This window comes from Chanodichthys erythropterus, chromosome 19, assembly GCF_024489055.1.
Source record: "Chanodichthys erythropterus isolate Z2021 chromosome 19, ASM2448905v1, whole genome shotgun sequence".
Taxonomy (NCBI): domain Eukaryota; kingdom Metazoa; phylum Chordata; class Actinopteri; order Cypriniformes; family Xenocyprididae; genus Chanodichthys; species Chanodichthys erythropterus.
In genome coordinates, this window is record NC_090239.1 from 3,705,588 (window position 1) to 3,732,086 (window position 26,499).

Consider the following 26,499-nt stretch of genomic DNA (forward strand, 5'->3'; position numbering starts at 1 on the left):
AGGCGCGTGTCGTATATAGTTACTCTCAGTACATAAACGCTTCTGTTGCATAATGGTTATTGAAGGACTTGTTTGCTTTAGGGACGTGGACCGAAATGTAATGACACAGAGGCTGGTTTGTAGATGTATTTTCAGCTAGATGAAAAGAAAGAAGCCCGTTGATGACGGACATCTGAAGAGCTTTTCTGTGAGCAGAACAGATGTTAGGTATTGATGGAACTCTACAGATAGTTTGTACCAGTATGTCCATGGGACGGAAAACAAACCTGTCAAACTCTACACTTTCAACACATCTGCTAATGTGTGTGTGTTGAATAAACATTATTCTGTAGCTTCCTCTATGTCAGTAATGTGAGATTCATTAATATCTTGAAAGAGACAGCAGCAAGTTTTGAAGCTTTTGATTAGTTGTTTGACGTCTCAAAGATTTTAAATATTCTATGAGACCAATTATGTTTGACATTTCAAGCTAAATAAATTAATATAAGAAATACTTTACATGAAGGTTTAACATTGCATTAAGTATCATAAACTAACAATGAATAAAAGCCATTTACAATATTTAATTTGGGTCAGTGTTAATTTATGAATATTAAATTGTTCAGTGTTAATTCATGTTTGTAATAGATGTACTGCACTGATGTACTTTTTCCCCTATTTTATTTTACAGTATAGACGTATGTATGACTAAACTTAAAAATTAATTTGTAGAAAATAAAGATGTCATAGTCTACAAGTTTTTATTTTTCTATATATTTTTTAACAAAAACAATATATATTTGTTAATGAAGCATTTTTGCAACAGAAGCGTTTTTGATAGAAGCAATAAAGCATTTTTTGTATTAAGAAAAAATGCTTGCAGTGAAGCACAGTTAAAGTCATTATTTCACATTAAAGAGAGACAAAACTAAGGAACTATTTTGTGAAACAACCCAAATGTACTTCTGACATGATAAAGGTTGTTTGATGCCATTTGTTGAATGTATCAGTCTTGTTGTTTTTGACTATACCACTTTATTTTTTTCTCACGGATTCATGTCAGGTCAAGACATTTGCATCAGATGAGTTACAGCAGCTGTCATCCTGTCAGAGAATGAAATATGTCTCTTCCTTTGTCTTATCTCAGATGTTTTAAAGACGCAGATCACTGCGTATGCCGTGTTCCTCCACAAAGAGGGCGGCAAGCTGAGTTGCACAAATCAATTGTTGAGACGGCGTGAAACGCAGTTCAGAAAAGCTTTAATCTTTTATCCTCCATTTTCTCAGACGTGTTGATGCAATTATACAACAAATATCATTATTTACACTATAAATTTATATTAATTGTTATAGATATGACGATATTCAGCTCATTTTTACAAACGGATGATGAGCATTAATGATGTAGTTTATGCAGCAGACATTAATTACAGACAAATACTTTAACTGAGTTTGTGTTTGACAGCACATGAGGGACTGAAAGCCACTTGTTTGCCAGATATGGCGATCAATATGGCCCGTCCTGAAGGTAGAACAGGCCTCGTATATTTTTCACACACCGCTATCGATGCTCTGTCAAACCGGCTGACAAAGAAGTCATGTAAACAGTGGTGAAAAAGGCAGGACAATCCCCCTGCAGATTTGAGCTTTTGATTAAGTTTGCTTTCACCTCTTTGTGCCATTTGGGCTGACTGCCCTGGTCTCTTTTATTCGCAGCTCTGCTAATCTGTGTGAATGTGCTGCCCTCTCACAGAGCCGGAGCTGTTATTCACAGATGTCAGGTGCTTTTTGTTTGCTCTGCTCATTTCATGTTAGCCTTTCTCCTGTATTTAGTGAAGGAGCTGGTGAAGTAACATGAGGACTTGGTGAGTTTAATATGTTAATGACAAGCAATTCAAGGTAGACGTACTGACCCGGAAAAGCTTAGGCCAAAAAGGAAGTAAAAACAGCACTATTTGCAATACTAGCTTTATCATATTTAAAGGGTTAGTAAACCCAAAAACGAAAATTCTGTCATTAATTACTCACCCTCATGTCCTTCCACACTCGTACGACCTTCGTTCATCTTCGGAACACAAATTAAGATATTTTTGATGAAATCCAATGGCTCAGTGAGGCCTGCATTGACAGCAAGTTAATTTACACTTTCAGATGTTTCAGATATTTAAAACAGTTCATGTGACTACAGTGGTTCAACCTTAATGTTATGAAGCGTCAAGAATACTGTTTGTGCGCAAAGCCTCGTTTACTGAAATCATGTGACTCCGAACCACTGAAGTCATTATTTTGTTTTTATGGCGCACAAAAAGTATTCTCGTCACTTCATAACATCAAGGTTGAACCACTATAGTCACAAAAACTGTTTTAAATACATCTTTAGTAGATTTCTGGGCATTGAAAGTGTTAATTTTCTTGCTGTCAATGGAGTCCTCACTGAGCCATCGGATTTCATCAAAAAATATCTTATTTTTTCATCTTCTGAAGATGAATGAATGTGTGGAACAACATGAGGGTGAGTAATTGACATCATTTTCATTTTTGGGTGAACTAACCCTTTAAAAGTCAGCAAAACATTGGTCTCTTTTGCTTTTTCAATGACGTACGACTCGCATTGACTGAAATTTCAGAACTGTCCGCTTACATGGCAGATGCAAATGCATGTATCCAAATCTCTTCAGATTTATTTCCACATATGAATGAGACCCATAACCGATAACAAAATCCATGTGCTTTTTTCCTGCTTACACGCTCGTGGGTGCGGAAAAAAATTGGAATCGGGTAACTTGAGCAATGCAATGTAAATGCGGCCTTACAGTGCCTGTGTTTCGACTTTTTCACAAGAATTTTGACTTGTACATGAGCTCCAGATGAACTCAGACCATCTCAGATGTCTGCAGTGCCAGTACACTTCACTCATAATAAGTGCATAATTGCTCCAATTTTACTTTAAAACATTTGCATATTTCTAAATATATTTTCCTTTTACAGAGTCCTAGAACAAGCACAGCTGAACTAGTTGGTGCAGCCTCCTCAGAACACTTTAGCAACTGCATAGCAATGATGTGGAAATTACCCAGAACATCTTAAAGCGATTCTCTGCCCAAAAATGAGTATTCTGACATTTAATCACCCACATGTGGTTCTGTACCTGCAGGACTACTTCTTCAGCAGAACACAAAACATAATTTTTCCCTTCATTTATTTATTTTATTTAGATTAATTGTATTATATATATATATATATATATATATATATATATATATATATATATATATATATATATATATATATATATATATAAAATATATATATAAAATATATAAAATATACTGTATAGAATAAGAAATGAATTAGAAAGGGAAATGATAGACGCTTCATTTTTGGGTAGAGTGTCCCTTTAATAATCACAGAGAAGAGAAGCAGAGAAGATGCTCAAGTTTAAAGGTGCCCTTGATTCAAAAATTGAATTTATCTTGGCATAGTTGAATAACAGGAGTTCAGTACATGGAAATAACATACAGTGAGTCTCAAACTCTATTGAAGCAGGGCTGTCCAATCCTAAGGGTGTTTAGCTCCAATCCTAATCAAACACACCTATATAAGCTAAGTGAGATCTTTGGGATCACTAAAAACTTCAAGCCATTCACGATATATCATTTACTCATGACCTTGGGTGTTTTCTAGAGAAAAATGTTGGAACTGAAGGAAAGCATTGATGTGCACTGCGTTTGATTGTTGAATTATTCATTCCGTGTCCATATGTGCTTATCTGTTTTATTTTCAATCAAAGTGAGTTGATGAGGCGTATTTGTAGTTGTGTTTGTGTGATTTGGCTGCCTCCTTTTAAAGCAGTTTTGTTGCTATGCCGCCTACCCATAATTCCGTCACTGTGATCATTTTATAAAGGTCTGGGTTTCCCTGGAGACACGAGCACTGCTGCTGTCTCTCTCGCTCTATCTGTCTATATCTCGGTCTCCTTCAGAAATTCCCTGCGGTGCTAACAACCCTTATTAAAGTGGGAATCCTCTCTGTCTTTCTCTCTCTCCTGTAATGTCATGACTGTTGAACTGCAGGAGGCTCAACGCACTTTGTGTCTGAACAAACTGTGCGTCTCTGTATGAATTTGACACCTATATAATTACGCAGTAAGTTTGGAGAGGTTGTGTTGTATTGCAAATGTAATCAGGGCTAAAGGGCGCCATAGAATAAATTTGCATTAAATGTCTTCATCTACAATTGTTTTTTTTCTTTCACATCAGTTATGGTCATGTTAGTTAAACTGTTCACATGTATAGAACAAGCACAACTGGAGTCATGTGATCCATGATCGTCAACACAGGCCATCAAATGTGTTTACTAGTGGCAGAACTATTCAACTAGTCAATGCAATCACATAGTAACAACTTGGCAACCGTCCAGAACACCGTAGCAGCATTTAAAATTCATACAATTAGTCAATTTTTGCTTAAAATAAAAACCAAAATCTGCCAAAATGCAGTCAGAAAAATAAGCTTGTTTTCTCTTTGAATTAAGCAGATGTAAGAAAGCTGTTGTTTTAAGCAAAAACTCATTGAATTAGAGGTAGAAAATCACTTTTCACAGTGTAAACACCTCTTATCGACTGTGCAGAGTGTGTTTCTGTTCTTTCAGAGGTAAAACAAAACATTATGATCTTTTTCTTTTGACATATCATTTAAAAAGTTGGAAGGGAATTGTGATGTCTTTACTTTCATGGTTGATGAACATGTCAGAGAAAGTGCTCCTTTCCGTTGCACTGCATTGCATCAGTTGAACATGAACCTTGTTGGACTTTATTTGGTTTAGAAATATCTTTATAGCGCTCTGATTTACTCTGACTTCAAGCTCTCATAATGTCTGGAGACAGCAACACTTCTCCTTGCAATTAGCTGAGCAGTTCAGTGTGTGTGTGTGTGTGTGTGTGTTACAGCGCTACTGTATCCGTCAGATGGTGGTGCATTATACTTCTCTCTGTACATTCAGATTAGCAGGAGACGCTTTCTGTCGTAGATGAGAGAACATCTTTGTGTGATGAATGCTTGTGCACAAAGGTTTGTTTTAAATCCTGTGTAATATGATACGTCTTTCACCGTGGCTTGCAAATGAACCCGGCGCTGGTGCTTTAGTGGCTGTTTTTCCTGTTTTATGTGTCTGTCAGGCCAGACGTTTTATGTAGAAGACAGAAAATTGAACCTCAAAGTGATATTTCAGGCCGAGGTGAATCACTGCACTTGATTCACAGGCAATGGAGAGGCTTCAGTAAATCAGTCAAGAAGAGCTGCAGGTTATGTCTTACTCCATCGTGGGTAGTAGGGGTGGGCAGTTGATTAGTGAGCTTGACTTTTGGGATAAATTCTGTGATTTTGCTATTATGCCATTTTACAAAATCTTGTTTTCATGCTTGAATGCTCAAAAAACAGTTTTTCACATAGTATTTGCAGCAGCTCTCTTCCCAGTCTATCAGTAACACTCTTTCCAGAAGAGAGCGGAGCTTTAACAGCTCAACAACAACAAAGCTGGAGAATCTCACGCAGCCAAAATGAGGATTGTCAGTAACGGTGTTCAGCCTTACATTGTTCAAACCGGAGTCGACACTGATGGAGAGACTCAGGAAGAAGTTACAACTTTTAGACGTTTCTGAACGGTTAGTGGATAAATTGATGTAGTTGCTGTGGAGTTGATTCAACTCATCCACTAGCATGTGCCATCATGTTCATCTTTTGTGTTGAATTGACCCTCGTTTGTGAAGCAGTCCGGCGTAAAATGACGGCATGACAACAACACTCTACTACAACAACTCTTCCTCTTCTCTAAAGCAGTCCAACATGGCCCCGCCCCCTTTGTTGTGTATTCTCAGGGGCGGGGTTTATGTAAATGGCGTTTGTGATGTCATTAACACAGGAAGAAGCTCATTGTAGTCCCTACCAGCCATTTGTTGTAGTCCTTAAAAAGTGATTCATGTAAAAGAAAATATCTCCTTTGCATTGAACTTTGAGCGTCGTAACATTGCAGATGTTGTTTATGATCAAACAGCAACATTACACACTAACTAAAGTAAAAAAAAAAAAAGTGAAATCATAATCAAGGACCCCTTTAAACATGCAAAGCTGAACGTGCATAATAGGAGCCCTTTAACATTGTGGCTTAATTCCTTTGCTTTTGTGTGTGTGTCTCTCATTTAGATCCCGAACCTGGCTGAAGGAGTTCGTATCCACGGAGAGAAGGTGACGGAGGCCCTTCGACCATTTCATGAGCGTTTGGAGGCGTGTTTCAAACAGCTCAAAGAGAAGGTGGAGAAGCAATATGGCGTCAGAACACTAGTGAGTCCGAACAGACAGTCACTTTTCAAACAAATTGAGCCAGAATCATCATGCATCATGCCTTCATCATTCATTCAGCCATAATCATCGTCCGTCATTCACCCATTCAGCAATAATCATCAAAACATGGATGCTCTTCATCACAGCTTGCATGCATTCATCATATTTCCTCAGGATGGACTCTTACCTCACAATATAAGCAGATCACATTGATTAATCATGGCATTTGTTGAACTATTACACATATTCTGTGTCTGATTTATGTGTTGCATGTTTGCATGCATGTTTGTCTGCATGTGTCATCCAGCTGGTGTTGGGACTTGGTTTCCTCTCGTGGTTTCTTCCTCACTATCTTATGACCCTGTTTCGACTTGCTCACTGGGGATTATTATTTAAATATGCTGCTTTATAATGATAAGCTGCTTTATAATGATATGTATTGTGAAAAGCACTATAGAAATTTTGAGCTGAATAAAATCATGGCAGCTATTAGATGATTAAGGGTCATTGTACAATTGCAGTGCAAGTCAGCTTTAAAAATCTGTAAAAATGCATGTAAGAACTAGTACATTTTAAGCAATTTTGTTGTGAAGTAGAGTGGAAAAATGTCCCTATTTTGGTGATGAACTTTTTTAGGAAAACAGGAAATCTTTTAAATGGTTATTTGAAGTAAGAAAATATCTGTCTACATGCTTAAATATGTATGCATTTTAATTAATTCCTCATTTTAATCAGTGGTTTAATCAGTATGTTGTTCATCAACTTAAGATAGCTTTATGATCAAAATTGTCTTCAGACTGGTAATTTTTGTAATATCTTCCTCCAGTTTAATCATGTAGTTCATCAGTGGTGTTACTGAGAGTCATTAACTTTAATTTGGTCTAACAGCACTGACAAAAGAGCATGTCAGTCAATGGTACATTTAATTTACTTAAAAAAAAACCCTATTATTATTATTAAGCATGACCTTGTATGAAATGAGAAAGAAGATAAATTACTTAATATAGCATAGTAGTTTTAATCTATGATTTATGAGTCTCATTTTAAAAACACTTTTTTGCCATTGCAACTGTATAATGACCCATATGTAGATTTAAACATCTTACCTTCTTCATTTTGCAAAGTATTATCCATATTCACATCCTGTTGCTATTGAAAAACAGTTGTGTAGCAGAAATATAGATTTTTAATTGTTTTAATGCTATTGTTGATTGATAAGTGATACAGTTAATGTTGTTTTCCATGATACGATCGCTTAAATATTATTGCTTTTCTGAAATAAGGTATACTAGACATAAACAATGCTGAGCATGTTATTCATGTCCGAATCATGTGCTTATTAACATATGACTGGCACAATTGACATATAAACTTTAACATGTGTTCAGCAACTTGGCTGTGGCATTTTTACTGTATTTGGTTTCAGGAAACTTAACTTCTATGAAAGCGGCCTGGCATTACATTGTCTTCAGTGAAGAAAAGTAGAGCGAGAGTTTCCACAGCTGTATTTTGAGACACACTGAGTGAATGTGTGACTTTGTTACTGTGACAAAGACATTTCTAAACACACTCTAAAGAATCGTGACTGTCCTCCGGTCTGGACAGACGTGCTGACAGGAGAATGCTGCGAGTCTGTTGGAGGGAATAAAAGACGGGGACAAAAGAGTATGGAAGACGGGTAGAAAAAGAGAGCTAAAGCATGAGAAAGAGAGACAGATAGTTACTGTAGCTGGCAGATATTGATCACCGCGTTCTGCGAAAGTGCTAGAATTAGCAGCGATGCCTCCTATACAGTGTGTGAAAGTCTGAGAACGTGATCGGCGCTACATATCTGTTTCAAGGGCAGGGTGAGCGTGACCGAGAGGAGGAAGATAAGGAAGGTATGTGTGGTTCATATTCACACATAAATGTATGGAGATTCACACATAGAAAGAAGGTCAGGGGGAATAAAGAATCAGTGAAAACACACTAATACTGTGAGTTTGGCCCGTGTGCCTGCTGTCTGTTGAGTCAGTAGCTGTGTTACCATCCAAAGGTGTGAATTTAACTGAATATCGCAATAAATAAAGAATAAAGCACTTTGTGTTCAAGAGAACAAAATTGTAACTTCCTGGGAAATTTGCGCAAAATATCTGTAATAAAAATGGAAGTTGCTGCAATCGGGGAAGCCCCTGTGGCTCTTTTTTTTCTACATCATAAATGACTTGCGTAAACGCTGTCATGTGATCTTGCTTTCGGATTCATGGTGTTTGGAAACACAAAGAGAGGTTATTATACTCAGCCATTTTGATGACAGACTTTGGCTCAGGCATTTCAGAACAACCAAACCAACGTTTGAGATGCTGTGCGATGTGATTGGTCCGCTGGTTAGTCCAGTTATCCAATCACGCCCTCTGTTGAGGATAGGTCTTGTTTTGTCAGGACGAGTTTTTTGTTGCGTCTTGTTGTTGTGTTTGACGTACACTTAAAAAAAAAATGCTTGGTTAAAAACAATTTAACCAATTTTATTTAATGAATAAAAAAATTATCCACTTCAATTTAGAGCAAGATTTTTTTTTTTTTTTTTTTTCTGTGCTATCCCAAAATTCACATAAAAATTGGTGGGTGGACACATAGCTAGTGAGTGGTGTGAACTCTTAAGGGCATCTGAAAAATGAGTGTATTAACATATATTTATATTCATATAGAGGTTACAACAGAGGTTATTTATGTTTTAAGTGTCAGAGAGGAAAAAAGGTCATAGACTAAATTGAATATTTATGGTGCAAGAAGTATTGGCTTTTTAAATGTCACAAGTGTAGAATATGGCCTCTAAAAAAACTGCCGTGATGTTCTTATGTCATACATATCAACTGTGTGTTTCAGCCTCCCATGTCAGACGAGCGGCGGGGCAGTCGGCCACGTTCAATGGTTCGGTCATTCACCATGCCGTCGTCTCAGAGGCCGCTGTCTGTCGCGTCTATGACCTCCATATCATCAGACAACTCTCCTTCCAGACCGGGATCTGACGGGTAAACAGACACACACACACACACACACGATCCAGACTGAAAGTACAATATATCTCTAGAAATGTTGCCTTTATTTATACTAATATAGTGCACTCTCAGTGCTGGGTTGCATCATAAAACCTCTGCCAAATCTATGTGCAGATAATTGATCAAAATTTAAACTGATCCAAAATGACAGTAAAGATACTTATAATGTTACAAAAGATTTCTATTTCAAATAAATGTTGTTCCTTTGAACTTTCTGTTCCTCAAAGAATCCTGTAAAAAATATGAAGCAGCACAACTGTTTTCAACATTGATCATAATAAATGTTTCTTGAGCAGCAAATCAGCATATTAGAATGATTTCTGAAGGATCATGTGACAATGAAGTACGGAAGAGGATTAGGGCCAAACAATAATAAAAAAAAAAAAACATCTCGAGATTAAAGTTGTTAAATTTAGAGAAAAAACTCATTAAATTTCGAGAAAAAAGTCCAGATAAAATGTTGAGAATAAACTCAGTAAATTACGAGAAAAAACTCGTTAAATTTCGAGAAAAAGGTTGAGATAAAATGTTGAGAATAAAGTCATTAAATTACAAGAAAAATTAATTAAATTATGAGAACATATTCGTTAAATTATGAGAAAAATGTCGTTGAATTTCGAGAAAAAAGTTGAGATAAAATGTTGAGAATAAACTCATTAAATTACGAGAAAAAAGTTTTTAAATTACGAGAACAAATTCGTTAAATTATGAGAAAAATGTTATTAAATTTCAAGAAAAAAGTCGAGATAAAATGTTGAGAATAAAGTCATTAAATTACGAGAAAAAAGTTTTTAAATTACGAGAACAAGTTTGTTAAATTATGAGAAAAATGTTGTTAAATTTCAAGAAAAAAAGTCGAGATAAAATGTTGAGAATAAAGTCATTAAATTATGAGAATAAAATCATTAAATTATGAGAACAAACTCGTTAAATTACGAGAAAAAAGTCGTAATTTAACGAATTCTCGTAATTTAAAGACTTTTTTCTCATATTTTAATGTTCATTCTCAACATTTTATCTCAACTTTTTTCTCGAAATTTAACAAGTTTTTTCTCGTAATTTAACGAGTTTATTCTCAATTTTATTTTGGCTTTTTTTCTCGAAAAACTTTCTCGAAGTTTTTTCTCGAAATGTAACAACTTTAATCTCGAGATGGTTTTATGTTTTTATTATTGCTTGGCCCTAATCCTGTTCCGTACTAAAGACCGGAGTAATGATGCTGAAAATTCAGCTTTGCATCAAAGAAATAAATTATATTTTAAAATATATTCATATAGAAAACATTTCTTTTAAATTGTAATACTATTTCACATTATTGCTGGTTTTACTGTATTTTTGATCAAATAAATGCAGCCTTAGTGAGCAAAAGAAACTTTTTTTCAAAAAACATTTTGAAATCTTACCAACCCCAAACTTGTGTACACTCACAGTACTTAATAAATAACCAAATAAATTCATCTGAGATTTATGTTAATTTAAAATAAGTACCAAATTGAAAAATATAAATCTCTCTGGATATCAGAATCAGGCATTGGAAAAGCTCTTATTAGTAGACCATTGATCCAGACCTCTATTAAACTGGATTCTTGACAATGATTTATTTTCTTCTTATAGCTGTTGGAGGACTAGTACAGGAACACTTCCTCAGTTAGAGTGTGTATTTTTTTTCTTTCCCATAATGCTGCTCTTCTGTCATTTCCATCTTGTCTCTCAATGGGCGGTCTGTTCTCATCCCCACACACTTACAGCCATAATGCACCTGAATCACGTCACATATCCAGCACCTGCTGTGTCTCCGAGATCATCTTATTGCACTTTAAGAAGTTCCATCAGTTTATGCAGACTCAACTGATCCGATCAGATGGGTTTATATGTGTAGAACAGACATAAGCTGATCTGAGGATAGTATGTGTTTCAGTGATTGTATGGCATTTAAGGGTTTCAAGTATTCCACTTGGCCTGTTTGTCCATGTCAACCTTTTACCTTTGGTAAAATCACTGTAATGCACATGTTCTTATTCTGTCTCTTTACCCTGACGCCCTGAAAGGTTGGTGCCACTCTAGCATGGCGGGCTCACACATGCCAACCTTAAGGATTAATTAGTGCATGTTTGAAGAGAGCGATTCTATCAGCGATGCCCTCCACTGGTATTTAATTGTGAAGGGCACCACTTCACAAGAGCTTCCGTTTGATTAGTTAATCCATCTCATTAAAGCACTTTGATTCACTTGGGCCCAAGATTCTGATTATGAGAGCCAGACATTTTGCTTCCGTTTTCATTGCTCTCCACTTTACAAAACTGCCTGCGAGTCTCATTATCGGGCAGGTCAGCAGATATGATGCGCATACACGCTTTTTCCGGAGCGTGTTTGCATGGATGATGATTTCTATCCAGCATCACTGCGGTTTTAAGAAACTAGTTTGTTCTTGCTTTGGACCTGAAATCTAATAGTGATGACACAGTTTTTCTTTGCAGACTTGAGCTGTCGAGGTTCACGTACATTCGTTCTAACAAATACACTGTAGTTTTCATTTACTCCTGCGCAGCGGCAAATCAGGGTGAAGCTGGTGTGAGAGCGTTTCCAGTCAGTGCTGTGGCATCTTACATTCATCAGTCATGTGCTTTTGTGCTTTGCAAACTTACACATTTGGTTTCCTATGATTATTAAACAGTGTTACTGCCAATTTTGTTGATTTAATTGTTCTTTAGGTATCAGTAGCTACCTGGACAACACAGATGTTAGCACAAAAAAAAATACAATATTGGTTTATGTATTTTGATGCATCAGTTAGGCTGTGTTCAATCATAAACGGATCACTTTGTTATTTTTCACAGCTTAATATACAGCTCACATAGTTATATTATAGATGGATACTATTATATATTATATTCCAGCTACTATTGCAAATTAAAAACTATATATATATATATATATATATATATATATATATATATATATATATATATATATATATATATATATATATATATATATATATATATACATAATCTCCATTTTTTTAATAATATAATATTAAAAATTCAAAGAATTTTATTTATTTGATATTTATTTATATATATTTTGTTTTTATTTATTTTATTTTTTGCTATCGCAAATTAAAAACTTTTTTCAGAACACTTGTTTAATGAAAAAAAAATATTTCTGGCATATAATAAAATAAAATGTATTTATATTTGTTTATTTGTTTATTTTACTGTGGCAAATGAAAGACTTAAAAAATTGTTCAATGAGAAATTACAATATATATGTTGAATGAAAATATATAAATATTTTATAAAATATATTTCTGACATATTAAAAATACAAATACTTTATACAGAGCCAGCAGTAAAAAAAGAAAATCTTTGTACCTTGATATCAGAAATAACACGTTATAAAAATATAATGTATCATTTTCAATTAACTAATATGGTGGGTTTCCATGACACTAGAAACTGTACACCAGAAAAGTGCTTTTTGAGTTTAAGTTTGGAGCTAAATGTCAAATGAGTGCTAATATTTGCTCAAGACTTCATAAGAGGCTTCTCTCTGATATTAAACAGCCCAGCCTTCTTATCCAATAAAACGTAGCCGCCGCTCAATTATCTCTGTCCTCCGCTCTTCATTTGATTCCTCTTTTCTCTTTCATCTGATAGATTTGTCTTGGAGCCTCTCTTACCAAAGAAGCAGCACTGTAAGTCTCAGGATAAACTGGATCGAGATGAACCTGAGAAAGACAAGAAGGAGAAAAAGAAGGAGAAGAGGAACAGTAAACACCAGGAGCTGTTTGATAAGGAGCTGAAGACAGCTGATATCCCCCTGCAGCCCAGTGAGGCCGTCATACTGTCAGAGACTGTGAGTATCTGTCCCTACAAACACACCTTTCTGATTTAAGGGCTCACGCATTTAAAATGCAGACAACAATGCGGAGAAATTAATCGCCGAGGTCCAGAAAAAGCCACCACTTTTTGACAAGTCAAACCCCCTTTTCAAGGATACTTTAAAGAAAATGGATATATGGAAAACAATCGGTTCTAAATTTTATATATATATATGTGTGTGTGTGTGTAGTATGAAAAACTAGGCAACTAACAGAAATAAAATGTTAAAGTCCTAAAATTACTAAAACTAATACAAATCACAAAAAGCACAAATTTAAGAAAACTAAATGAAAATGAAAACAAAAAATATAAAACTAAATCAATATATTAATAAATACTGTAATATTATATAAATAATATGATATCACTTTACAATAAGGTTCATTAGTTAAACATTAATGTAACATAAACTAACTATGAGCAATACATTTACTTTATTTACTAATCTTCGTTAACGTTAGTTGATGAAAATACAGTTGTTCATTGTTTGTTCATGTTAGTTCACTGTACATTAACTAATGTTAACAAGTGTAAATTAATGTAGATAACTAATGTTAACTAATGAACCTTACTGAAAAGTGTTACCAAGAATACATATACCTCATTGTTAGTTAATGTTAATGTAAACAAATGAGACCTTATAGTAAAGTGTTACCAATAATACTAAAATGACAGATTCCCTAAAATTTGATCCAGATACAGTACTGTGCAAAAGTCTTAGGCACGCAGGGCCGGATTAACATAAGGGCTAGGTGGGGCTGAAGCCCCAGGGCCCGCGGGTAGAGGGGGCCCGTGATTGGCTGGAGGAAATGAGATTGACAAGTCAAAGGTGGTTGATTTGTGTCTAATAAATAACAAGAAAAAATGATTGGAAAATGTGCCTGACTGATAAATCACTGTCCAATCAAAATCACTTTACAATTCGCGACATGACACCGGGAAACGCCTCTTTGCATTATGCTATCGCATCGCATGTAGACTAGAAAATTGGCCTTTATTGCTTGTTCAGCCTCGCTGGTGTTCAAAATGATTAAAAAAAGTGATAGTGTTGCGCAAAAAATGAAAAATAAGCTTGAAAGGGAGAAAAGGGATGCTAATCTTACAGCAAAAATTACAAAACTAACTGCTTCGGTTCACATAAAACATCCGAGCCAGTGGAAGACCCCGCGTGCAGCGGCAGCTCACAATTATCTTCACCCGACACCGTCGCCGATCTGCGTGCTTTACACGTTGAAAAAGGTGAGATAGCAGCTGCATCAAGTTATTATTTTTATTACGAGTTAAGCCCTATTCGGATAGTAATTGTTTCTCATTAAAACGTAAGGTGTTTTCAACATTTACAGGGACGAGTCGGTTGATTTTATTGCCGTTTGAATTCAGAATGTCAGTGTTTTTCTCTCATCATCATCACCCGTGTAAAAATCCCGAATTAACTTTCCTACTGTTTTTTTGACGAACACCAATGTCGTGTGACTTGTCTCCACTTTCTGCCTTTGAAGTACATTTTATCAGTTGCAGTTCTGGTGCCGCATCCGTACATCTCGACCTCGACACATTCACATCACACGTTAACACAGCGGTAGAGTTACTCACGGGACACTGCACTTATTCGCAATCACAAGTTCTTTATTTGCATGTGCTTTAAAAGCCAGTTAAACCTGTCATTCGTGTGCTGTTCTGAGATGCGCTTTTTCTGACCCCAACCCCATACACCCGAAGCGTGCACACACACTTAAGCCTGTCAAACAGCACCTGACTACTGGACTTCATCTTTCGCGTCTGATTGCGCTATAATACTGTCAAATACACAAAAGGTTTACATAAACACAGTTGGTTATGTCTGAAGTGAGTTGAGAAAATCGGACGCGTGCAAGGTCTTAAAGTGACAGCATCCTAATAGCATGCGGACCCTTGTGCTTAAAGGGATAGTTCACCCCAAAAATTAAAATCCTGTCATCACATACTCACTTTCAAGTTGTTTTAAACCTGAATGAGTTTCTTTCTTCTGTTGAACACAAAAGAAAATATTTTAAAGAATGTGGGTAACCAAACAGTTGCTGGTCCCCATTCATTTCCATAGTAGGAAAAAAATATATATAATGTGGAAATCACTGGGGACCATCAACGGTTTGGTTACCCACATTCTTCAAAATAGTTTATTTTGTGTTAATCAGAGGAAAGAATTATTGTGTCAGCAATATATGCAATATAATTTTAAAATATGTTAAATATTTTATATGTTAAATATTTTTTAAAATATGTTAATAGCATGGAATATTTAGTGTGCTTATATAAAATGATTTGATAAAAGGAATTTTTAAAAAATATAAAAATAATAATAATTAAAAAAAAAATTCTTGTGGTACAAGACACTGTGGCATGGCAATCATATGAAAGGGGGCCCTTAGTGTTGCTATAGCCCCAGGGCCCAATGTGTTCTTAATCCGGGCCTGTAGGCACGTCAGTACTTTCACCCCCCAAAAAAGGTTTTAAGCCAGTTATTTATATCTTTTGCTGTAATGTGTCAATAGGAAATATCCATTCACATTTCCAAACATTCATTTTGCCATTAATTGTAATAATCCAGTGAGATTTTTGAATACACAAGGAGCTGATAACAGCCGGTGCTCCACACTGTGATCTGATCTCACCATCATCGAATCCGTCTGTGATTACATGAAGAAACAGATGAAACTGAGACAAACTAAACTATTACAATTAATGGCAAAATGAATGTTTGGAAATGTGAACGGATATTTCCTATTGACACACTACAGCAAAAGATATAAATAACTGTCTTAAAACCTTTTTTGGGGAGTGAAAATGCTGACGTTTCTAAGACTTTTGCACAGTACGGTATGTTCTAGAGAGGTTTGTGAAAGTCACACATGATTTGGACACTGTTTAAACTAAAAGACTTTCATTTGCCTGCTTTCTATTTTAATGAGTTGATCCTAAAGCAGTCTTTTTCATCTCTTTTCGAGGCTGTGTGTGAAATGAGGCACATGTCTGAATTTGCACTCGCGTGTCCCTTCAAGCTCTTTGAATATGAACACCAAAAGCACTCGATCAGTTCTAGAACAAACAGCACATAATAAGAATAAATTGACCCATTCACAGTCCTCTTTGACTTCACTGACTAATGTGGCATTATGAGAGATGCACGTAACCTGGCTCTTCTGAATAAAGAAAAACTAGCGCATGTAATTACTCTGCCCTAGACCTCTTTTATAAATTATCATAATGACCTTGACCCTTTCCAAAGACCTCTGACCTCTGCAATTCAACTGATAAAGAGAGAGCTGATTTACTGCTTAATTAACCTGTTATGTTGACAAGTCCGCCTGGTTATTTTTTTACATCTTTAACAACCCTTTTACTTATTGTTAATGTCCTTGTCTGATACCAAAGAATATCTTCCTACTAAAAAAAACATTAATTTTCAATATATTTATATTATTTTCATTGATGATTATTAACTGTAGTTAACACTGCAGATTGTTAGGAATCTGATGTTTTTATACACATTTTCATCATTTTTCACATTACCATAAATGTTATTTCACTCAAATGAAATGAGTTTTAGTCAGAGAAGAATGCAAAAAGACTAAATTGAAATAACATTTGTCACAATACTAAAACTGTTATAAACAATATAAAAAAAAAAATCCCTCTCTACACCAATGTAAACGAGCAGGTTAAAACATGTCGGCAAGTTCAGAGTGACTTGATCGTATATTAATAATGGTCATTTACAGCTGGAATAATTCATAAGCCTGTTGAATTATGCATTAGATAAACCTGTATGCTTGTTTAAATGGACCTGAGCTGTTTGAATTGCTGTTCTTTACTCTGTTACTCTGTTTGCGCTGCAACATTTTTTTCACCGTCATCATTCTGTCTATTCACTCAGTTTCTATTTCCATGTCACAGTTTGTATGGACCCTCTTTTTAGTCCTAATGTATTCAAAAACCTTTAAAGAGTGATTCCCAGAAACAGCAGTTGACTCTGTTGTATTTATCTGTCATATTTTCATCCCTCCAGATCAGTCCATTGAGGCCCCAGAGGCCGAAGAGTCAGGTGATCAACTTAATGAGTGAGAAAAGACTCTCCGTGTCTCCAGGAGCCCCGGCCAACCCCTCTGCGCCCAGCGTCCCGCCTCCCATCACCCCCCGGGTCAAACTGCAGTTCAGCTTACTGTCTGGATCCAGTATGTTTCATACTTCACATAGAAGTTTTATTCTGAAATATGAAGAAATTGGGCAAGTTTTGCTAAAGCAAGATAGATAGCTGGCGAGGAAGCCCCGCCCACCTTTGTATGAATAAATAAAAAAAAATCCTGGTAAATTTACAAAAAGTTTTGAGAAGAAAAACACTCACAAAACATTTAAATCTAGTTCAAAATCTAGAACCAATTTTTGCCGATCATTTAAATGCTGTAAATACAAGGAATTGAGCAACAAGATCTGATCACAACACCTGCATGTCTACAGCAGACTTTGTTGCATATTTTAAATAATAATTAATAAAAGTGCAGTGACCTTGATCTGCTGAAATACAGCAGCACTAGTTTTGGCATCACATATTGTCATCTGGTGTTATTTTATCAACATAATTCATCATATTTTAGCAGTTGAAATAACTAAAATTGCTGATAACTATCCAAGTCCTTCAGTTTGATATACATTATAAATCAAAAGTTTAGGATCAGTAATGTTTTTGAAAGAAGTCTCTAAAGCTCACAAATGAATTTGATCAAAGTAGTTCAATATTATTACAATTGAAAAATATTTTCTGTATTTCTGTATTTTTTTTATATGTATTTTATTCCTGTGATGAATTTTCAGCATAATTTCTCTAGTCTTCAGTGTCACATGATCCTTCAGAAATCATTCTAATATGCTGATTTGCAGCTGAAGAAACATTTCTGATTATTATCAATGTTGAAAACAGTCGTACTGCTTTATATTTTTGTGGAAACCATCATACTTTTTATTAGGATTCTTTGATGAATAGAATGTCCAAAACAACATTTATTTGAACATTATAATGTCTTTATTTTGATCAATTTAATGCATCATTTTGCTGAAATATCGTATTCAATTCTTTTTGAAGGCTAGTGCATGTAGTAGTGCACAGTAAACTTTCATAGTATGTATTTTACTTTTAAAATGAGCGGTTAGAAAGAAATTCAGTGTTGTATGTTTGGCTTTATTCAAAGTGTAAAAAAAAACCATCCAAACCAAACATTTACAGTATTTACAGTACTTTCTTTTCTTCATGTTCCTCATGGAAATGATTATTGGTGGTATGATTAATGAAAACTGTAATCGGGATGTCTTTCTCCCACCTGAAGCCACGCCCCCAATATATGACACGTTCGCTGACATCATACGCTCCTTCACATGCTGTAGTCTAATGACACACAAACATAGCAATGTGATGTGAAGCGCAGGACTCTGGGAGGCTGCAGTGGTGTTAAATCACTCCGATGAAAGCGTGTCTGATCTCGTCTCCCACTCGCCGCTTGTGAAGATGTGTAATGGATTCAGGCTTTACGAGGCGTTTACTCTCCCATGGGTTCAGCCCACTGTCTGAATACTGAGTTTGCACTGCGTGTCGTCATCTCTGTGCTGGATTATGCAGTGGAGAATGAGCGCACAGTCCTCCTCAAACAGCAGATATCATATTCACAATGAGTTAAATATTTCAAAAAAGCTACAAGTAAAAATCTCTGAAAGTCATTGCATGAAACAAACATCTCCTGCTCTCAAATGCTCTTTACTAACTTTACTTTTCTTTATCTTTTTTGCAAGTTTAGTGAAATGTTTTGCTTTTAGTACCTTTCTTTAAAGTAAATGCTGATTGATTTGCTATCTAATGCAATGATATTCACACATTATTATTATTATTATTATTAAATGTTTGATGTTTTTGCAGATATGTAGTTTCATGCATCCTGATGTTGATCTCAGCTGTTTCTATGCAGATCTAGAGCTGAATGGGACGGGTTATGGAGATAAGGGGGAAACTCCGCCCCCACTTCCTGTCAAGAGCAGCATGGGTGACTATGGAAACCTGATGGACAACTCAGACCTGGCCAGTCCGACCACGCCCCCTCCACCACCGCCACACCCACGGGTATAATGCATCATCAGCATCTGTCAAAAACTTGCATATTGATAAAGCAGTTTATTGCTTTATCTTCGTTTGCATTTTTTGTTACACAATTACTACTGGGTGCCCTAGCAACCACTCAGACCACCTTAGCAACCACATAGCAATGCCCAAATAAGCACTCAAAAAACATTTTAGCAACCACATAACAATGACCACTCGAAACGCCTTAGCAACAACTTAGCGATGCCATAGCAACCACTCAGAATACTTTATAGCAAAAACATACAGTAGTGATAGCTGAGCAACCACTCAAAATGCATGTTAGAAACCAGAACACCCTCAGAACACCAAGGCAACCACATAGAAATGCCCTAGCAGCCACTCAGAACACATTAGCAACCACTTAACAGTGACCTAGAAACCACTGAGAAAACACTTTGGCAGCCACATAGTGATGCCCTAGCAACACACTCAGAACACCTTCACAACCATATAATGATGCCCTAACAGCCACTCAGAATATTTAATAGCGACCACTGAGAAAACCATTCAGAAAACACCTTAGTAACTACCTAGCAATGCCCTAGCAACCACACAAGACACCTTAGGAACCACATAGAAATGCCCTAGCAACACACTCAGAACACCTTAGCAACCACATGATGCCCTACCGACCACTTAGAATGCTTAAGTAACCACTTAACAGTGACCTAGCAACCACTGAGAACACTTTGGCAACCACCTAGCAATGCCATGGCATCCACCCACGTCATGCAGCACTGATAGCTAGTTTTGCACTGGCAAACACTGCTCACATTTTCTTCAGAATACTGTATAATGCCTGGCTCACACTACAGGAGTTTTCGGACGATTTATGCCCGATTTTCCTCTCCCGAGAATCGGAGAAAAAATCTTGTCCACGACCTTGATCGGTTCCGATGTTCGGCGCAGATTATCTGGTAATGTGAGACATTCACAGATAAAATCTTGCACCTCCCGATCTGATCTCACACAAATCGGGCTCACCCCGATCATATCCAACATGTTTGATATTTATCGGGATGAGCAAGATTGTAATAACATCAGTACTGTCACAATAGCCAATAGGAAACAAGTATACGACGCGACGGAAGTGACAGACATTTCAAAATGGCGACCACGAAACCAAGATCAAGGAATCTACAATGTAAAAGGTGATACTAGTGCTTTTGAACTACAGTAGGCAGGCATTATTATAACGGAAAACATTCTAGCACACTACGATAGTAATAAAAGGTCAATTTTACCTCCATTTCTTGCTGAAGAACTGACAATCCACATTGAGTCCGTCTCCTCAACCATTTTTTCATCCTCACTCGTTTATTCTTCCGCTTTTGTGTTTTCTCAAAACAAACGATTATTATTACTGCTACAGCAAGTTTCCGTGTTTCTGTATCCATTTTGTTTACATCCGCTTTCGATCTGCTGCGTAGATCACATGACGCGCTTCCTCTGGCAGATAATCTTAGTAACATTTTGTAGTGTGTGATGCTCCGCGAATTTCAAATCTTGTAGTGTGAGCATGTTTAAGATTTGAGGGAAGAAAATCTGCAAAGATTCTCCTGAAGTGTGTGCTGCAACCAGATTTTACAATCGGATAGGATTTTAAAACTCCTGTAGTGTGAGCCAGGCATAATTTAATTCCTGTCATTTGTAAAATGACAATAATTTATGACAGCATTGCATATATTAAAGTGCGTTCCTGTTGTTTGGCTTGTCGTTACCTTCAGATAGAAAAAACAAAGCTACGCGAGTATAAAGTGCAGTGATATGTTAGCGGTGTCAGAGGTGTGTTGCGGTGCTTCTCATCGTGATTCACACACAGCACATGCTACACTGTCTGAGTGAAGAGTGTCAGGATGTGTGACCAGAGCGACTCGAGGTGCCCTTGATGACCCGCGGCGGTCAGCGCTCATCTCCGAGCCTCTGTCTCTCTCTGCAGGGTTTTCACTTCTAAATCCGACACCATTTAATTAACCCAGAACCTGAACTTCTCTGCAGCTGCTGGAGGTTCTGGGAAATTACAGTTAAAGGTTGAAACAGCTTGAGTTCTGTACTGAAAAAATATTCTTTTGTAAGTTTTGGGTCAGTAAGATTACTTAAAATGTTTTTGAAAGAAGTCTCTTCTGCTCACCAAGACTGCATTTATTTGATAAAAATTACAGTAAAAACTGAAATATTGTGAATATATAGTCAAATGTAAGTTATTCCTGTGATCAAAACTGAATTTTCAGCATCATCACTCCAGTCTTCGGTGTCACATGATCCTTCAGAAATCATTCTGATATGCTGATTTGCTGCTGAAGAAACATTTATGAATCATATGAACATTTATTGAAAACGGCAGATTTTTTGTGAAAACCATGATACATTTTTTATGATCTTTTGATAAATAGAAAGTTGTGAAGAACAGCAATTATTTGGACTTCATCTTAAAATCTTAGTCTTTACTGTCACTTTTGACCAATTTAATACATCTTTGCTGAATAAAAGTTTTAATTTCTTTAAAAAAAATTAAAAAAATCTTAATGACCTCAAACTTTTGAATGGAAGACTATATATACATTTTCTAATGTTTTCATTTTTCTTTTATTTTCTCTATTATTCTATTACTCGCAGTTACTTAAGGGTAAAGCATAGAAAAATATTTGTTCGCACTTTATTTTAAGATGACATAGTTACACTGTTACTACATGCACTTACTATAGTAATAACTGTGAATTATGCATAATTACAAGTAACTAACCTTAAACGTTAGTTAATATTACTCACTGCTTATTTGAGTAATTACAATGTAACGAAGTCACCTTAAAATAAAGTGTAACCAAATATTTTTATACATTATTATATGTGAAAAGTAACAAAAATATTTATTCAGTCATTGATTTATTGATTGTTTCAAACATCATCATATCAAGAGATCAGTTTAGCCGGGATAAGCTGCAGTATTTGAGCAGTGTGAGTGTCTCCGGCTGCAGATCAGTGAAGACTTACATCTGTTTTAAAAACTCTACATCTCTTTATTGTTCCAGCACCTTCCGCCCCCTTTACCCAGCAAGACCCCTCCACCTCCCCCTCCAAAGACCACACGGAAGCAGACCTCCATCGACTCGGGAATCGTCCAGTAAACGTAGAAGACGGTATCGTCAAACAGAGACATCCACATCGGCCCTCTTTCAATGATTTTACGTCAACATCCCTGACAGTATGGCATGATGAATACCTCACCTCAGCCCCTCTCATACCGGCTGATTATTGTGTGTCCACTGCCAGACCAGCGCTCGAGGCCTCCACCGAGTGACTGAGACACAGACGCAGTCTATTTCCAATCACTCCAGATGTCAGAAAAGCAGCTGACGCCTCGCCAGACAACAGCACATATAGATTCGGTGTCACTGGAAGTCAGGGAATTCTGGGGGGTTTTGGCAGATGGTGCATGTTTAACTAAAACTAAAGATGAATTATGGTTTTTCTCTCTTTAGGCAGAAACGTAGTCGGGAAGATGCTTTTTATGTACGTTATCATCGAGACACATGACCAGTTCATAATCAAATTTCCTTTCTCTCGTTTTTACATGATATTTTTATCCTCAATATATACACATTTATGTACAGAGGTTTGTATATATGATTTTATTTTATTGCTTTTCTTGAAAGTAAATTTTATCTTGTTTTTTTTTTTTTTTTATATGCAGTTTATAAAAATAATTGGCATTTTTATCCAATTTAAAAGGGTTGATTTTACAGTAAAGGTATTCTTACATGTATCTTTTATTGATTTATATTTTGTTGTTGTTGTTTCTCATTTGGAGTGAAAACAACAAAAAGTCATTGTACCAATCAAGCGTATAAACCACATAAAAGCAAAGTATAGATAACATTGACTGCTCCAAATCCACTACTGACTTCTGAATAAACTCAGTGTATGTATTTGTAAAGTGGCTCGTGTTTGATTTATTAATAATAATAAGTAAGCCTGTCTGCTGTTTATATGATGTTGCCGCAGGTTAACCAATGCGAAACAAGTCAACGCTCTCTGGAAAGTGAGGTAAGTTGAGGTGAGGTGAGTTCATTGATTGTGAAAAATAGCAGACATGTTTGCCCCATAAAGACTGCCAGCTTTCACTTTACTAAAATGATTTGAAATTAGCAAAGCATTGCATTGACTCATACATGCATAATCGCTGCACTGAGAGAGCAAATCTGATGAAGGATGTGTTTTGTGTGTTGAAGGTCACTGTTGCTGCTCTTCGCATCAGAATTACTGCTCTGTCAGTCAGTGAACTGATTTATTGTGTAATTCTGATGTAATTGATCTTAAACATGCAAAATTCAACATCTAAGAACAGAAAATCATGCAAATCACATTAGGCTGGGTTTAGTGTTTGGTTTGTGTGTCATTCCTGTCCTGAAGAATCTTCTGTGCTCTGCAATATACCTGGTTGTTTTGTTTTTTCGTTTTAAAGGCATATTTCTATTAAAGACATTTATACAGTAGTGGCCAAAAGTAATGCCCGGCCTAGGAAAACTGACATCTTACTTAGCCCGTAAAATATTATTAGTAACCTGTAGGCTATACTTTCTGAAAATTGACAAGTATTACCCAGAATGCATTGTTTTTACAGTATATTACTTCTGTATATTACAATGCATTATGTATACTATAATGCATTCTGGGTAATATTATTTGTCATTTTCGAGAAAGTAGGCCTCTTTTTTTAAAATGACAAATTACCCAGAATGCATTGTTTTTGTGGTATATAACTCTTTCAATGGAAAATGGTATTTTACTAGGTAAATTTGTTGTTTTTTTACAGTAATTTTCATGCAGTGTGTAATATAGCTGTTTGTGAATGTAAAAGGTCTGCAAAGTTTTAAAGTTAAAAATTACATGACAATTAAAGTTGTCTCCTAAAAAAACAGAAATGATTTTGAACTTCTGAAACAACAAGTTGTCATCACTTCCAGTCTCGCTTCCTGTAACATACCTATTTAACAATGTAACAAATTTGCATAATGCCAGCCTTTGGTCTTCATTGGCTGCTGTTAACAATGTCTACTTTGCCCCGCCCTCCAGCACTGAAGAGTTTGGTTTGTGTTTAGATGCTGTTTTCAAATGGATGATGACTCATGCTGGAATTATGGAAAATCAACGCCATTGTTACCTTTCAAATCACTTTGTATCAAGCACTGAAAATGATCCGAAGCTGAAATTCAGATATGATAATGAGCGTTTCCAACACATGCTGTAAGCGGTTGACTAATCACAACAGACTGGGCCATCTGACCAATCAGAACAGAGTAGGCTTTCTGTGTTTTTATTGTTGGAAACCTACTGAGGAGACTCCAAAACAAAATTAGGAACCTAGCATAATAGAGGCACTTTAAAGATTTTGTAAGCATCTTGTGTAGTTGTACTGGAGTCAGTTGTTTCATTAGTGATAATGCAGTGAATCATGCCAAAGTCTGCAACCATTTTTGACCAGACTGTCATACAAATAATATGAATGCATGCAAAAACAGGAGATAACCAGCAAAATAATATTAACTTATTGTTATGTAGTCAATGTATGCTTTTTCACTGATTTGTGTAATTTGATCAAAGGGGTGGAATGAGAGTGACAGAACATTTGATTTCACCTGGATGGGACACCTGATAACGTCTTGCACAGCATGAGTCGTGTGTGTCTCTGTAAATGTGTTTTAGGTGCTTCTGCTGGTCACCGGGACTGAAATGAGTGAGAACGAGACAAACAGTCACAAACGTCCCACGGCGTCAGACACGTCATGAGTTTCCCACGGTACACTATCAACATCTGACCTGATTAATCCAGCTGAAAGGAAGGGTCATATTCAACCATTTCGTGATCAAATTCAATCAGTCTCCAGGCTCAGCTTCAGCTAAGTAGCTTAGGTCTTTTTTCAAAAGATATTTATTTTGTAGTCGCACTGCTGTCAGAAATGAAATACACTTTGAGCAGTAGAGCAGCGTTCATTTAGCAGAATGTGTTTTCCATGAGACAAATGACTTTGTTGTTTACTATATAGAGGACGCTGGGAAAATATCCTGCTGGACTGTCAGATGTTTTTTCTTCATGTTAATGAAGAAGGCTTAATATTAATGTGCCAGCAAATGAAACATAGCTTTCTATTTAAACCAGAGGCAGAAAATAACATAACCTATAATCCTAAATGTTTCAGTTAAATGAAAGCTGTAATGTGTTTTGCTCCATATCGTTGGAAGTAAGTTTTTAAGTTGGTCACTAAGACCCAGGGTTATTGTCATTCATTAAAAGTATTAAAAACATTTCTGTTATTTGCTATAAAATAAAATATAAATATTAGTTGAAACATTTCTAATTTTTGTTTAACTTAAAGGTACAATATGTAAAATTTTTGTGTTATATATTTTGTCCAGCTGATTACTAACAATATCTCTAATGTTTTCAACTACTTGTAAATCACGAGAAAATTCCCATTCTAAACAGTGACACGGGGCAGTGCAGTCGCCTGTCAATGATGTCAGTTACCTTTGTTACCGCCTTTACTGACGTAGAAACCACATGACAACAGTGCCGTGGACAAATGCGGAAGTAGTGTCTAGCGTCCAGCAAACCACTAGCTTGCTTCAAGCAGTTCCTTATTTACTTCTTGCACGTTTTATGGTGGATTGTGTTACTTATTTATGGAACATAATTACTGTTTACCATCTGCCGCTGGTTCTGTCGACAAGGACCGCTCCCGTAAACTCATGACCGAAAAAGCGGAAGCGGCGCCGGCGACTGTGTCATAATAAAAGTCCCGCTGCTCGTGAGGCGTGTGTTGATCAATCGCTCCAGCTCCTCGTTCAGCTCCACAACACTCAGTCCTGCTCTGCTTCATACTACAGTAATGTTAATAATCGCATCCACGAACATGAGTCCTTCCAGACTCCAATCCCTATTCTTTTGCACCGTCCGTTGATATGGAGACCACATGTCCCAAGTTTCCGCTCTAAAACTTGGCGTCATCAAACTACGCCTTTGTTTTGAATAGGCTTCTAGCGACCTCTAGCGGGAAAAAAATATCACATTGTACCTTTAAATGTTGCCTTTGCAATAA

At 36.2% G+C, this 26,499-nt stretch overlaps 1 protein-coding gene across 8 annotated transcripts in view; it reads left to right on the top strand.

Annotated features, from left to right (window-relative positions):
* dock1 (dedicator of cytokinesis 1) overlaps positions 1–23,375 on the top strand; it is a 273,581-nt gene extending 250,206 nt beyond the window's left edge. For 4 of the 8 annotated variants that reach the window (XM_067368773.1, XM_067368774.1, XM_067368776.1 and 1 more), the window contains 6 exons: positions 6,180–6,317; positions 9,183–9,328; positions 13,015–13,213; positions 17,285–17,450; positions 19,230–19,381; positions 22,432–23,375. In XM_067368773.1, coding sequence (XP_067224874.1) covers positions 6,180–6,317; positions 9,183–9,328; positions 13,015–13,213; positions 17,285–17,450; positions 19,230–19,381; positions 22,432–22,527 — 897 coding nt within the window. In that variant the 3' untranslated portion in view covers positions 22,528–23,375. The remainder of the gene's footprint in view (positions 1–6,179; positions 6,318–9,182; positions 9,329–13,014; positions 13,214–17,284; positions 17,451–19,229; positions 19,382–22,431) is intronic. The other 4 variants (XM_067368778.1, XM_067368777.1, XM_067368779.1 and 1 more) reach the window with 1 other exon arrangement.
* Positions 23,376–26,499: the final 3,124 nt, after the last annotated feature.